The sequence below is a fragment of the Dasypus novemcinctus genome, chromosome 15 (assembly GCF_030445035.2).
Source record: "Dasypus novemcinctus isolate mDasNov1 chromosome 15, mDasNov1.1.hap2, whole genome shotgun sequence".
NCBI classification, from domain to species: Eukaryota; Metazoa; Chordata; class Mammalia; order Cingulata; family Dasypodidae; genus Dasypus; species Dasypus novemcinctus.
The window spans coordinates 16,871,256-16,887,684 of NC_080687.1; the positions used below are offsets into that span (position 1 = coordinate 16,871,256).

General features: G+C 37.4%; 1 protein-coding gene and 1 pseudogene across 11 annotated transcripts in view; both read left to right on the top strand.

Moving 5' to 3' along the window:
* Positions 1-5,568, top strand: part of ZDHHC20 (zinc finger DHHC-type palmitoyltransferase 20) — a 65,238-nt gene extending 59,670 nt beyond the window's left edge. For 6 of the 11 annotated variants that reach the window (XR_011645796.1, XR_011645798.1, XM_058277059.2 and 3 more), the window contains one exon: positions 1,124-4,591. Coding sequence is in view for 3 of the 11 variants with exons in the window: in XM_058277060.1 (XP_058133043.1) it covers positions 1,124-1,149 (26 nt within the window). In the remaining 8 variants the exon portion in view is untranslated. Of the gene's footprint in view, positions 1-1,123; positions 4,592-5,259 lie in introns of those variants that run through there. The other 5 variants (XR_011645797.1, XR_011645799.1, XR_011645794.1 and 2 more) reach the window with 2 other exon arrangements.
* A 920-nt stretch (positions 5,569-6,488) lies between these two features.
* Positions 6,489-11,067, top strand: LOC131273560 (dnaJ homolog subfamily B member 14 pseudogene; annotated as a pseudogene).
* Positions 11,068-16,429: the final 5,362 nt, after the last annotated feature.

The window sequence follows — 16,429 nt, forward strand, 5'->3', positions numbered from 1 at the left end:
GCTATAAGAGCCAGAGGAAATGCATTTAAAAAATAATTTTTAAAATACAAGATAGATAATTATAAGCAATTTATAAACAGTAATATTAGCAGTGAGGGTAATGTATAATACTTCAGTTGAACTGGGAGGGCTATAGTAAACTCTGTCCAGATTCTTTAAAATAAAGACAGCTATTTGTAAGCCAGGAGCTAAATAGAATGGCCTGACCATCTTGTTCAGCTGTTAGATTTTTTTTATAATCATCTGTTGCTGAATAACAAATCAACACAAACTTAGTAGCTTAAGACAATATACATTTATTATCTCAGTTTCTCTGGGTCTAGAGTTAAGTTTTTTCAAAGGGTTCTTATCTGGATTCTCAACTAGGGGAGCATCTGTTTCCACGCTTGAGTATTTGTTGGCAGCGACAGCACCCATGACTTAGACAAAGTCAAAATGCAAGCACTCAGCCTGGCACAGTGGGCTAACACCAGAAACAGGACATCTGGTGTAGCAGTCAGTGCTGCAGTGAGCTGTGGCTATGGTATGGTGCTACTCCCCAGGCAGGGGTCCTGAGCCCTGGTTTTACATTTCTTCTTCATGTGGGCTGAGCAATGGCTTGGGTTTGTTCTTGTTGAGAATCCTCATCAGAAGTTCCTATAACAGTTGCTAGTTCTGGGTGCTTCACAACATCTTACAGCATTTTATTTTATTTTATTTTTTTTAATCTTACAGCATTTTAGAACTAATGCTTATAAAATGTCTCAGATGATGATCAAGTTAACTTTAAGGGAGAATAATAAAAATCTACCTCTTTTTTTTTTCTTGAGGAGGTACTAGGGATTGAACCTGGGACCTCATACATGGGAAGCAGGAGCTCAACCTCTGAGTTACACCCGCTACCCCCACACACACCTTTTTTTAAGTGCTTTCTTGCTCACTTCAGGGGAAAAACAGGGGTATCTTCTTATTTATTGATTACCAAAAAATCATTATTATTATTATTATTATTATAGTGTTAAAGTGTTCATTTCCTATTATTATAGCAGTGGCATTATTCCTTAGCCCACAGAACCAGTAATAAATCTTATTTTCAAAACAACAAAAGTTTTAACTAGTAACTCAATTGTTTCTGTTTTTATAGGTTTACAAAAACACATTATTAACTGATATTTTCAGTTTCATTTGGAAGAAAGTGATCAATCAAGTGAAATAGTGGAAGTATAAAAGAAGATATATTTTTTTAAAAAGGAAGCCTTTGTACAGATTGCTGGATCCACAGAAGTACTACTTCAAGCAGGAAGATGCCTTAAACTTAAATGTGCAACATTGACTTACAGCTACAAAAGTGACTTAATTTTACTTTGGAAATAATACTTACTTTTTACGAGATGATATAATAGGAACGATTAATCACATGTTTAACACAGCATAAGTATTTTTTGATACCTGAGTTATAGTATTAGGATTAGTTTTAGTATTCATATAAATTTTCACTCCAAAATCACAAAGCTACAGACTTGTCTTAAGTTTATATCTAGGGCACTATGATGGCTAAAGATGACAACTAATACCTGAGTTACTATTGCTTGTACTATTATAAGGAAAAAGATAATAACTGCTTTTTTAAATTGGGTGTTGCTAATTTTTAATTACTGTTTTATATTTTAACATTTTTAATTACAATTTTTTTATCGTTGGCTATGAAATAACAGGATTCATATATCTAAATATAATCACTTCAAACATAGAGTACATTTATGTTATTCATTGAAAGCTTAATTATAAGCAATAATACAACCATGTAGTATAGTATGTGCCTGAGGCTTAAAGGGAACTTGGCTTTTTAATTACTTTTCTTTTGAACATTCAAGGGTATTTAGATGGGCATGGAAGCAAAAAAGTACACATGCCATAGAAATGTTGGATACAAAAGAATAGGTGAAAGTGGCAAGAAGGAAAGGAGAAATATAGGCGGATATTGTAAGCTGTTAAATATTTTCTTATCTAAATGTGTTTAGAATGTAATGTGCTGCTGGGTTGATATAGTGAGTCTTTCAAATTTCAATTAAGATAATTACTGAAAATTACTTTGAAACTTACAGTAATCCTGTAACAGCTTAAACTGTGCTTAAAAATGAAATTCGAACTAGGGAAAACCTTGTTTAGAATAATACTGCTCTCAGGACAGAAATTCTAACCTGAGTCATTTAAATACTCCCCAGTTCCTAAGAAATGGATTACACTGTAAAAAACAAACTTTTAAAATCTGACGTCCTCTTATAATATCCCTGTTCTGCCTAAATTCATATCCCTTATTTCCTTTTAAATAGATTTAGCATCTAATCATAAGTGACAGGAATTGTTACGTTAATTGTGACGAAAACTACAGCATTTTATCAGAGAGAAACAATATAGAAATGTAGCTCCTTATTTATGTTTTTTTGTCAGACACACACAAACCAAAGTAATTGGTTCCAGTAGATGAGTAGAGATTAATCTTAGCCATAAAGTATGTGTATAAATAACCTTACCTGTAAAAGGAGAGGTAGGGGGATGCTATTAAGTCAGACTGAATGGCTTCTAACATTCTCTGGTTCCTAATTTTCCAAAATAACCTTACTTTTCACTCATCCAGCAAATTTTTTAGAGTATCGTCTATATGCCAAACAGCAGAGTAGGCATAGCTGTATAGTTTCCTGATGTAGAGTAAGTTTTATAGTTACTATTCCAAGTTTACAGTTTATAAAATTTGTTTCCATTGGCCATACTAGTATTAGATTTTAAAACGTTTTTTCCCTTTGAACCAAAGGACTAAGTTAGCTTTGAAATTATAAACTGGAATACTTTGGTACAGATACTTATATCTATATTTCAACTTTATCAAATCTAGAAAATTTTAATTATGGGAATTTAGGGTTGTCAGTTACCAATGAAAAACATCACTTCAGTTGGGCAGTTTGCATATTATAAGGAAGTAGTATATGTTTAGACTTATTTGATGATCTAAAACTTCCTCCTGGTACTTTGTGCATGTATTCTTCATTTAGATAAAAGGATCTGCATGCAACTGGGTAACAACTGAAGAAATATAATTTTCCCCTGTCACCTATTCAGGCCCTTTTGTGGTATTGTAATCTTTGTCTTTTCTTTTAATTTCTCTTATTTAACATCATCTTTAGTAGTATAGTAAACACCTTTTAAATTTTTTTCAATTAAAATTTTCCATTAAACCTTAGTTACCTTTAATTTAATTTACAACCAACCTTCTACTGTATTCTAAATAATATTTGGCTGAATTTATTCTTACATATTAGTGACCATTCAGCAAGGGTCTACAAGTGGTATGAGAATCAGGGAAAAGAGCTGCCTCTTTGGTATTTCAACTGATAATTATTATTGCTATTAATTATTTGGAAAGAAAAGGTGAAAATGTAGCCCTGTCAAAATGTATCTTTTGTCCTTCAAACACTTGAACATGTGTAACATTTGAAAATAAAGCTAAATTTCAGGTATTTCCGTTGCCATTAAAAACAAATTAGATAGGATTCTTGTTTTACCCAGGTTTGGATTTACTTGAATATTTAGTACCTAGGCATCTGACCAGTATCCTATGCCAAACCAAAGAGCAGCTACAGTATATTAAAATGAACATGTTTACAAAGTTTAGATTCATCTTTCCATAAGAATGATTTTTTTTTAAATCCTTTTACATAGTTAGTGGTTATGATCCAGTGTTTCATAAGTGCGTTTATAAGGTTAGTTTAAAAATCAAATATGCAATGTTTACTTGAATTTTATTTCTACTAGAAAGTAGATTTTGACTATATTTGTGGGACTGTTTAAATTAAAGATATCAGGCAGATTTTCATTCAGTAATCTTTAAAACAAATGTATATAAGGGCTTAGTGTTAGGATCTGCATAACTTGGGCATTGAATAGACAGTGACTTACAAATATGTTTCAGTTATATTTTGTTCTAGGACTAGCACTGCTATCATTGTACTAATATTTTATAACCACTCTGTTATAAAGAAGTTAATCATATTTTTGCATTTCAGCCAAAATAAAGACTGAATGTAATAATCTGTTAGATACAAGTAATATGTACATCTGAAATCCATGTGTTTCATATGATCTAAACTGTATTTTCTAATTTAAATTAAATATACAATATAGATCCAGAAAGGTCCATATTTTTCTAATGACTTCATTATATTATTTTGTTGGATTGCATTAAAAAGTAAGGACTTATATTTGCCTTAAAAGATTAAGAATGGGTCAAGTTTATTATATTTGTACATGATTGCGGATCAGTATGTCCATTTTAAAAGAAAAGATGTTTTAAAGTGATCTTTAAAATGCTTTTATAGAAACAAATTTTAAATACAGTTTGTTTTGGTTGTATTTGCTTATCAGCTACCATAAGCCATGTGTTTATTTCTCATAATTATAATGCTGGACATCAAATTAATATTGACTCTTTTTGCTTTGTCTTGATGACCTAACCTACATTAACATGGGGGCAGAACATTTTTAAACTTGTTTTTTCAAAAATCATAATAATGAGTTATTTTATTAATTATTTTATTAATAAACAAATAAAGATGAAGTCCTGTATTTGAGCAGTTTGTTATAAAGTATTTACTAAACAAGAGAATAAATAATATTTGATCAACTTGAAAATCAGATAAAATAGTGTACAGTTAGATTTGGCTAATAATTTGGGGTGTTTTTTGAACACAGCAAAATTGTGGTTTCCCTAGGCCAGAGCTATAGATTACATTACTCAGAAAGAGTTTAATTTAACTTTTACCAAAATTCACCATAGGACTTAAATACCTATGTATGAGTCACTGTGAAGGGTGTTGAATTATAGTTATTAAGATGCTGAGGATTGATTTTTTAAATGTAGAATTCTTTCATGGCATCTGTACTCCAATCCCTTGCAGTGGGGCAAATTTTTTATATTAAGACTGCTGAATAAAACAAGAAGGCTCTGAGGTGGAGCTCTGACTCCCAGTTTTCAGACCAGTAAAATTGCAAAATATTTGCAGAGACCAATCTAGGCAACTGCCACAACGCCACTGTAACACCAGAAGAATCGAATATTGAATAGATGGCATCACTGTAGCCTTTTCTCATTTCTCATTGACTGCCTGGCCATAACCACTCTGGCAAACTGAAGAGTAATATTGGCCTTTTTTACATGTTTACTTACTCTTGTCCTCGAGAATCTAGAAGGCTGAGAACTAACATCTCCTTTCTTCTGTGTGACAGGTTTTTGAGACTCTTTTAACCATCCTGTGAAGTAAACATCTTTGTCTTTGACCCCTCCAAATCGATGCCTTCCACCTGGCAGAGGACCTGAGGGGTGTCTCCACGCCCTCGTTCTTCAGCACGCTGCTCTTCAGCGGAGGCTGTCTCCTCCCCACCCGAGCTCCACGTCCAGGACTCCACCTCCGGGAGTGTTCCCTGCACCCTTCCCACCACCTCCCTGCCCAGTGAACATCTGTGCTCCCTAGAGCCCTGTACCTCCATTACCACTTGGACAACTGCACACTGGATAATAAATTCTTGACGGCTGTCTTTTGCCGGGTGTGTTTTGGTTTTGTTTTGTGTTTTGTACTAACCACCCACAAAATGAATGCTGAAGTTCAGAAAAGAACTGGAGTGATGAATTTCTTACACATTTTTTTCTATTGTGTTTTGTAAGTTTGCACCAAAAGTGGCACATAGCATATAAATTATCCTGAACTTGAAAAAGATGAGTCAAACAATGTTTCACACGTTTTTGGTGGAAGTATATGTTGGTGCAGTCTATCTTTGGAGAGCCAGTTGGCAATATCTGTTAGGTTTTCAAATGTCCATGTTCTTTGACTCATCACTGCTACTTTAGGAATTTATAGATTTGACTGTCTGAAGTAACAGAAGACTAGAAATAATGTAAATGCCTCATCTGCATTTAAAGTTGCATGTGCAGTTGACTATCTAAAAAGATGCACAGGAAATTATTGATAGGCTTGCCTCCAGAGAAGAAAACTTGGTCAGTAGCTTACATTTCACTGTATACCTTTTGATCCTATTTTATTTTCTTACCATGTACATGTATTAATTTAAAAAACAAAAAGGTTCCTTACATATTCTGGATCAGTAGGGGAAAGAGATTATTTGCTCTATGACAGTTGGGCCAATGTGCTAACCATTTGGGAATAAATAAAGCTGTCTCTATCCTTCACATCCTACATTCCAGATGGCTCACAGATTTAAATATTAAAAACAGATACCGGAGGAAAACACACATAAGAATTTTATGGGCAAGTGGATGCAGCTCCTGCATTTGGGCTCCCATCTACCATATGGGAGGTCCAGGGTTTGATTTCCAGGGCCTCCCGGTGAAGGCGAGCGGGCCCACATGGAGAGATGATGCAACAAAAAAGACAGAGGAAAGACAGACACAACAGACCAAGGAGCTGAGGTGGCTCAAGCGATGGAGTGCCTCTCCTATGATGGAAGGTCCTGGGATCAGTTCCCCAAGCGTCCTAAAGAGAACAGACAAGCAGACACAGAAGGGCATGCAGCGAATGGACACAGCAGATAGCGAGTGCAAGCAGCAAGGGGTGGGATAAATGAAAATCTTAAAGGGAAAACGAGCTGGCGCGACAGGCAGGCATGGCAAGCTGATGACAAGATGATGCAACAAGAGACAAGAAAAAAAACTAATACACAACAAAGCAGGAAGCAGAGGTTCCCGGTGCCTTATAAAGAACACAGCAAGCTGATGGAACAAGAGACGGGAGGAAAAGTGTAATAGACATAAAGCAGGGAGTGGAGGTGGCGCAAGCGATTCGGTGCCTGCCTCTCACATTGGAGGTCCGGGTTCCACCCCTGGTTCCTCCTAAAGAAACAAGATGAACAGACACAGCAAATGCAAAACATCGAGGGGGTGGGGAGAAAGAAATAGATAACTAAGTCTTGAGAAAAATTTATGAGAAAGTATTCTCAAGCAGGCATACTGCTGGTAATTATAAAACATTTGAGTAAATGAGAATTTTTTTAAAACTAGCACTCATAGGAAAGAACGGATCTAGATCAAGAAGATTAACAAAAGAAATGAGAATGATCAGTATACAGCATATAAGGAAGATGCTTAGCTTCATTATTTATTAAATGCAAATGAAAACGATTAGTTTTGCCTTGGATATACAGCAGCCAGTGTTGATGTGTGTATAGAGGCATTTTTTATGGCAGTGTAAAATGAAAGATTAGTAAAAACTATGTACTTGATACATAGTTTTTACTGTACATAACCTCTGACCTAGTAAGCTCACCTCTTGGGAATTTATAGTTATATGCATTTAAAAGTAGTTGTTGAGGTTTTTTAAAAAGCAGTAAATAAGGAAAAACAATGTCCTTCAAAAGGAAATTGGCTAAATAATGTTACTCTATTCCAGAAACTACAATGAAGCCATTTAAAGGTTTTGTAGGCAGCAGGTTTGGCCCTAGCAGTTGAGCGCCCACCTCCCACGTTCAGTTCTTGGTGCCCCCTGGAAAAAGAAAAGCAGAACAAATGATAAAATCAGTTTAGGGAAGCCAGTGTGGCTCAGTGGTTCAGCACTGGCTTCCCACATACGAGTTCTCTGGTTCAATCCCCAGCCTCAGGTACCTCAAAAAAAAATCCTGAAGATGTAAAGTAAAAAGCTCAAATTGCAGAAATCTACTTGTATGATCCCATGTACAGTTTAAAAATCACATATGAACACGTGTTTTCAGACATCTTGTTTTATGACACTCCAGATGATGGGGTGAGTGCCGGGAATGGAGCTGAAGACAGCTCCCTGGTCCTACTGAACTGGCCTTTGTGGGACCCAAGGACCTACAGGGTGTCATGACGGCAGCTCTGGGGACCCCCATGCAGAAGTGAGAAGAAAAGCTCCCTGTGGAGGAGAGAGCTTGAAGGGGCAGCTGGCCTGCAGGCTTCCTCGGTTCAGGGAGCAAGAAATGTTGGCTTATTTATAATTTGCTTCACCCAAGAAGTGACTACCATCCATTTGGAAGATTTACAAACTAAAAGCTTGTGCATATAATATGGACAAGTTGCTATAAGCTTTTCCTTCAGCCTTTAAAAATAACCTTCAAATCTTTACAACATGTAGCCCTTCTGGATGCAAAGCAGCTGTTTACAGATGCTAGAAAAATACAGTTTATAGCTACTTATTTTTCCTCCATTTGCTGTGCGCTCTCTGTGCCTGCTCATCTTTTTAGGAGGCACTAGAAACCAAACCTGGGACCTCCCATGTGAGAGAGAGGCACGCAATCGCTTGAGCCACTGCAGCTCCCTGCTTTGTTGTGTCTCTCATTGTCTTTCCTCTTTGTGTCTCTTTGTTGGGTCATCTTGTGTCAGCTTGCTGTGCTTGCCCATCACACCAGCTTGCTGTCTTTCTCATCTTTCTCCAGGAGGCACTGGGAACTGAACCTGGGATCTCCCATGTGGCAGGCTGGATTTCAGTCGCTTGAGCCACATCTGCTTCCCGCTTCTTGTTTTGTAATGTTCTTTTGGTTAAAATTCATGGCAAGAAACATCATTTTCTGGAAATAGCTTTTGGAATTGCAATTTTTACATCACTTCTCAGACTCATGTTCATGTTTTTTCTGTGGGTTGGAGCAGAGGACAGAAGGCAGAGAATGAAAAGTTCCATTCCAGAATATGTACATTTGAACCACTGATCCATATGTCCACTCCTGTATATGTAGCTAGTGATCAAACTTAGATCCTTAATTAAGACATCTAGCCCTTCTACAGCTGTAGACGTGCTCACCACACATTTAAAGTAAATGTAGGAAAGCGGACTTGGCCCAATGGATAGGGCATCCACCTACCACATGGGAGGTCCACGGTGGACCTTGTGGAGCTGGCCCACGTGCAGCGCTGATGCGTGCAAGGAGTGCTGTGCCACGCAGGGGTGTCCCCCGCGTAGGGGAGCCCCACGCGCAAAGAGTGCACCCTGTAAGGACAGCCGCCCAGAAAGAAAGTGCAGCCTGCCCAGGAATGGCACCACACACATGGAGAGCTGACACAAGATGATGCAACAAAAAGAAACAGATTCCCAGTGACGCTGATAAGGAGTGAAGCGGTCACAGAAGAGCACACAGCAAATGGACACAGAGAGCATACAATTGGGGGGGGGGGGAGAAATAAAAAAATATTTTTAAAATCTTTAAAAAAAAAAAGTAAACGTAATAGAATGATACAGGGAATGGATATGGCTCAAGCTGCTGGGCACCTCCCTCCCACATGGGAAGTCCTGGATTTGCTCTCCAGTGCCTCCAAAAAACAAAAAAGAAGCAAACAAATGAAAAAACCAACTTAGAGGCCAATCTGGCTCAGTGGTTGAGCACCAGCTTCCCACATATGAGATCCTGGGCTCAATCCTGGGAATTGGGACCTCAAAAAATAAAAGTATACACTGTGTTATTTTTAATATTAGAAAGTGTGTCTTTTGGAAATAGAATTGTTAAACTACTCTTTAAGCAATAATACCTCTACCTCTACTTTCCATTGGATGGATGGAGGAGAGAGAGAAGAAAATTATGCACATTTACTTAACATTAGAAATATGTAAGTTCTAATTTTATGTGACAGTAAATGTATCTTTGCACACTTATTATAAATTCCAATGAAAGACATCATTATTTTTAGAAACGAAATTCTTTATTCGATTGATAGGAAAACAAAATGGAAGGATTCTGTCTATGCCAAAATGTTAATATTTAGAAGACATTTTCAAATATAACCATCATTCCATACATGAATTTTATTCCAAACATCTTTGGTGTATATAGTGAACATACTAAATGTTTTGAAGTGCCAGATGTTTGCTACAAATAGTAAAAGAACATTTTTATACTTTTTTTGTTAAATTCAAAACCTAATGTCCTTTGGTGGAATTTATAAAGAACCTCCTGTCTTCTGGAAATGATGTTAATCCATCTTGCCGAGCTATGTCACATTTTTTAACCTTTTACTGGAGAAGTCAGAAAAGGCTCTACAGGGAAAAATGTGTCGGCAATCACTCAGGATGCCCTTAACGACAGCAACTGCAGAAAGGCCCAGCACTCCCTGCAGAACGCAGAGAAGCTCTACCTACTGCTCACAGTCCATGCACTATTAGAAATAATTATAAAAAAATGGAGGCATGGCTGGAAATACCCCTCCCAAAAACCATCAAGTAATGGTGACCATAACAAGCCTAACTGTACAGAGGATTGTACATCTGGAAGTGGTGGAAGTAGAAAAGGCTACACAAAAAAACAAGTAGATGGAGTTCTCAGAACTCTGTAGATTTGGGAACATGGATGTAGGATTTTGGACCTGTGACTGATACACAAAAACAAATGTAAAACTTACTGTGAAGTACTTGGAATTAAGAAAGGTGCTGGTGGTGAAGATTTGAAAAAAGCTTATAGAAAGCTGCTTTGAAATTTCCTCCAGACAAAAATCATGCACCTGGAGCAAGACATGCTTTTTAAAAGATGAGAAATGCTTACACTGTTTTAAGCAATCCAGAAAAACGAAAACAATATGACCTCATGGGGAATGAAGAACAAGCTTGAAATCACCAAAACAATGGCAGATTTAATTTTCACTGAGGTTGAGAGAAGCTGATATAACGCCAGAAGACTTGTTTAATGTATTCTTTGGTGGTGGATTTCCTTCAGGTAGTGTACATTCATGTTCAAAGGGATGGAGGTTTTTCTGTGTTTATCCAGCTGATGCCCATTATTGTATTGCTTTTTACATCATTGTTAAGCCAATTGATGATCTCTAATCCTCCTTATTCTTTATATCCCAGATCTGTATCAGGGCAAACCATTAAAATGCAGATAGGAAACTTGGGTGCCATTTATTATGTCCAGAATGTCATATCTTTGGAAATATACTGTATGTCGCTTTTTTCAAATTGGCTTCTTTCACTTTGCAATATGTGTTTAAGTTCCCTCCATGTCTTTTCATAGCTTGCTAGCTCATTTCTTTTTATCCATTGTATGGATATAGCACAGTTTATCAATTCTTCTATTGAAGGACATCTTGGCTGCTTCCAGTTTTTGGCAATTATGAATAAAGTAGCCTTAAACATTCATATGCAAGTTTTTTTGTGGATATGTTTTCAACTCACTAGGGTAAATCTCTAGGAGTGCAATTAATAGATTGTATGATAAGCCTATGTTTTGCTTTGTAAGAAACTGTCATACTGTCTTCTAAAGTGACTATGATTTTGCAGAAAATTGTTTTGAAGTCTTTTTTTTTTTTTTAAGGAGGTTCCTGGGATCAAACCTGGGACCTCATACATAGGCAGGAGGGCACTCAAACCACTGAGCTACACCAGCTTCCCTTAAGTTTCTTTTTCAAAGAGTCTGTTAGGAATTAAGAATAGCAATGCAGTTCTCACCTCCCTTCCCCCCTTTTTAAAAATTTTTATAATCATTTTATTTTTAGAGAAGTCTTAGACTATGAAAAGTTACATTGAAAGTATAGGGAATTCCTACTTCCTCCCCCTCCTACATTTTCCCCTATTAATAACATCTTACATTAGTGTGGTATATTTGTTACCAATATTGAAACATTGCTACTAGCCAAGATCTATGGTTTACATTTTGTTTTACACTTTGCACTGTGTAGTTTTATAGATTTTGACAAAATGTTTTAACAGAACAATTCCAGTGCCCTAAAAATGCCCTGTGTTCCACTTACTCTTCCTTCCCTCACCCCTCAGAACCTCTGGTAACCACTATCTTTTCATCATTCTAATAAACCTACTTTGGTCCATAGTTGTATTCCCCTCCTTCCATTTGTTCATCCCTCAGTTTTGGGAAATTTGGGATAACGTTGCCCACTCTGCTTCAGATTAGGAGAGAGCTTAGATCTTAGGGGGCAGATGGAAAGAATTGTTTTGCTTGCAGTTGTAGATACTCTTTTTTTTGGGGGGGTGGGGATGGAAGTTATCCTTCATCATTTTATTGTCCTGGGTGAGTCTGAACTGGAGAGTAGCTGTTGGCCTCAACTTTGCTGAGATTCAGAGCTCAACCAGCATATGAGTAGATCAAAAATTTAAGACTCTAGGACATATATTTAACAGGTATAGTGTTCATTATAGGTTCAAATAAGAAGGGTAGAAGAATCATGAATAAGGAAATTATAAATGAATCTAACTCTGTTACATTGGGGAAACAGATTATCATATATTGCAGGGTAAGGCCACCAATGGGGTGCTAATTTCAGGAGGCTGTGTGCTTTGCCTTATAGTGTACATACATTTCTAGAGCCCTTGGGATCACCCCTGTATGAGACTTTGTTTACTGTGACAGTTAGTGGGAGCTTTGGAGACGTGCTTAAGTGTAACCTCTGAAATGACCTCCCGACTTACTTCGAAGTCTCCTAGACATACAAACTCTTTTATATTTAATGTTCCCCCTTTTGTTCAAGGTATTTTTCCAAATGCATCACTGGTTAGCGTTTGGTAGTCCCACAGAGCCAGCAAGGCTCATCCCTGGGATTCATGTCTCACATCATGGGAGAAGGTAGTGAGTTTATTTGCTGAGTTTGTCTTAGAGAGAGGACACATTTCAGTAAGAAGGAGGATTTCATGAGGTAATTCTTAGGCATTAGTTGTTATTAGGCTAAATTTCATCTTTACAAGAATAAAGGTCATAAGTACAAGCATCAACACCAAGGGCTTGATATATTGGTCTGTTTTGTTCCTTAGGCCCTGCCTATACACTCCAGAGATTTTAGCCACTCTATCTGAGATTGTAGCAGGACTCCCCAGGAGTGGAGTTTAATATTTTGTTGGTTATTTTGTGGGTCCCCACCCACCAAGAAAAACCCTATGGCAACTTAAACACATTAATTTTCCATAGCGGCATGCCCCAGGTGCACCCCTCCAACACATCCCCTTACCACCGCCCCACCGCGCCAGTGACACTCCCCTGCCGTAGATCCCACAAGAACGCTCCCACCATTGTATCCTCAGCCAGGTCCTTGGCCTCCCCAAAGTTCACCAAGCCAAACATTGACCTGTATGCGGTTTTTCCTTTTGAAGTAATGAATTGAAAATGTTCTAAAATTGAGGTGATGACGACACGTCTGATAAAATGAAAGCCACTGTGTCTAAACTTTGAATGGATTGTATGAAGCATGATATTGTATCACAGTGAATCCTGTGATCGAAAGTGGATAGTGGTTAACAGAACAAATATGAAAATGTTCTCTCATGAACTATAACAAATGTATTTTAACACGGTGTTAATAATCGAGTGGGTTGGGAGAAAAATATACCAAATGTAAGATATGAGTTATGATTAGTCTTATTTTAACGATGTTCTTTCTTTGTTTGTAACAAATGTTCCCCAACAATGCAAGGTGTTGGTGGGGTGGTGTATGGGAACCCTATATAATAATATGCATGCTTGTTTTATAAAGCTCACACCTTTCACTATACACTTACTGTTTATGTATGTTCATGTATGAATGATACACTTCAATAAAAAAATTTTAATGAAAAAAATTCCCATCTTGGTAAATGATAAAACAACTATATGCAAATCAGTAAGTACAAAGAATAAAGTAATATTAGTAACAACAATGAACTAATCGACATTTATAGAACACTATACCCATTAACAGCAGAATACAGTCTTTACTTGTACACACCAAGACAGATCACTTAGTGGGCCATAAAACAAGTTTCAATTTCAAAAGACAATTTTTTTTTCTGTCTGGTTTTGTCTTTTTTTTTTTTTTTTTTTTGGTACGTTGTTTCATCCCGTGGGGACCTGCACCTCACCATGCAGATCTGAGACGCCTTTTTTCTTTTTTTACCAGGAGGACCCTGGGATTGAGCCCAGGGCCTCCGTATGGTAAATGGGAGCTCAATTGTTTGAACCACAGGCACTTCCCTTAAGTATTTTTAAAGTATGTTTTAGAATAAAACAAGAAATCAATAGCAATAAAATCTAGAAAAGCCTGAAATTATTAAAAATTAAAAACACATTTGTTAAAATTCAAAACTGTTAATTAAAAAATGTGTTAAATAAAAAAAACCTTTAAAAAATTCAAAACTGAAGGATCTAAGATGTTGCCTCATTGCACAATATATATATATTTGTGTGTACATATGTGAATATATATTTATATCATTTCTATATTTATATTTATAGGTTTATATAATATATAATAGAGTTATTTATAGTTCTATATTATAAATACTAGCAGAAAAATAGTTTGATCAGAGAGGAGACATCATCCAGGCCATGTGATGAAAGTCAGATGTTACAAACCTAAATGGATAGCGAGATTGTAATGTAGAAGAGGGATCCAGGAATATGAATTTATCCACTTACATAGAAGGAAGAATAGCCAATTCTCATGAGGGGAAAGGATACTGAGCCCTTACCCACTGGGATGTAAATAAATCTCCAGGGGGTAGATAAGACTAGTCTCTAAGTTTACAACCTTGGGTTTTTCTCCACTTTTTTTTTTTAAAGATTTATTTATTCATTTAATTCCCCCCCTCCCCCTGTTGTCTGTTCTCTGTGTCTATTTGCTGCGTCTTGTTTCTTTGTCCGCTTCTGTTGTCGTCAGCGGCACGGGAAGTGTGGGCAGCGCCATTCCTGGGCAGGCTGCACTTTCTTTCACCCTAGGCGGCTCTCCTTATGGGTGCACTCCTGGCGGGTGGGGCTCCCCTACACGGGGGACACCCCTGCGTGGCACGGCACTCCTTGCGCGCATCAGCACTGCGCATGGGCCAGCTCCACACAGGTGAAGGAGGCCCGGGGCTTGAACCGCGGGCCTCCCATGTGGTAGACGGACGCCCTAACCACTGGGCCAAGTCCGTTTCCCTTTTTTCCACTTTGATGTGTGTAAAGCGGTGCTCTAAATCCCTTTTGAGGTCTCTTGAATTATTCAGTCACTCTTCTTTTAAACTAATTCATACCCATTGAATGTAACCATTTGGCTCTTAGAAATAGGAGAAGGTATATTATCTTGGGATAAAAACTCCTACTACTCAATAATAAGAAAACCAGGGTATTTTAAAATGTGCAGAAGAACTGAACAGATACTTCAGAAAATAGCCAAGAAGTGTGTGAAAATATGCTGAACATCATTAGTCATCATAGAATTTACAAATTAAAACCACAATTATGTATTACTTTTCCTATTTGTAGATGACATGACCCTATACATAGAAAATCTTGAAAAATCCACAAGAAAGCCACACCAGCTAATAAATAAATTCAGCAAAGTAGCAGGGAACAAGATCAACAGGCAAGAATAAATAATGTTTCCATACACTACTAATGAAAAATTTGAAGAATTCAAGAAAAAAAAATCCCATTTAAGACAGCAACTTATTGGCTTAAGTATCTAGGAATAAATTTAACCAAGGATGTAAAAGACTTGTACACAGAAAACTCTACAATACTACTAAAAGAAATAAAATCTAAATAAATGTAAGGACATTTTGTGTTAATGGACTGGAAGGCCAAATATCATCAATTCTACTCCAAAGCGATTTACAGATTCAATGTAATCCCGATCAAAATTCCAACAGCCTTCTCTGCAGAAATGGAAAAGCCAGTCATTAAATTTATATAGAAGAGTAAGGGACCCCAAATAGCCAAAACCATCTTTAAAAAGAACAAAGTGGGAATATTCACACTTCCAAATTTTAATTCCTATTACAAAGCTACAATAATCAAAACAGCTGTACTAGCACAAGGACAGACATATAAACTAGTGAAATTCAATTGAGAGTTCAGAAATATACCTTCAGGGAAGCAGACTTGGCCCAGTGGATAGGGCATCCGTTTACCACATGGGAGGTCCGCGGTTCAAACCCTGGGCCTTCTGACCCGTGTGATGAGCCGGCCCACATGCAGTGCTGATGCGCACAAGGAGTGCCGTGCCACGCAGGGGTGTCCCTGCGTAGAGGAGCCCCACACACAAGGAGTGCGCCCCGTAAGGAGAGCCACCCAGCACGAAAGAAAGTGCAGCCTGCCCAGGAATGGTGCCGCCCACATGGAGAGCTGACACACAAGATGATGCAACAAATAGAAACACAGATTCCCATGCCGCTGACACAACAGAAGCGGACAAAGAAGAACATGCAGCAAATGGACACAGAGAACAGACAACGGGGGGGGGGGGGCTGGGGGGAAGGGGAGAGAAATAAATTTAAAAATCTTAAAAAAAAAAAAAGAAATACACCTTCACATGTTTGGCCAATAAATTTTTTGACAACAGTGCTGCAGCAGTTTGGCATTGTTTATGAATTCCAAAAATAGTTATTGGGTTATGTTTGTAAACTGGTCTGTCAGAGGTATCACTTTTAATTGACTAAATTATGATTAGGACTTTGATTGGGCCATGTCAGTAGGGCAAAGACATGGC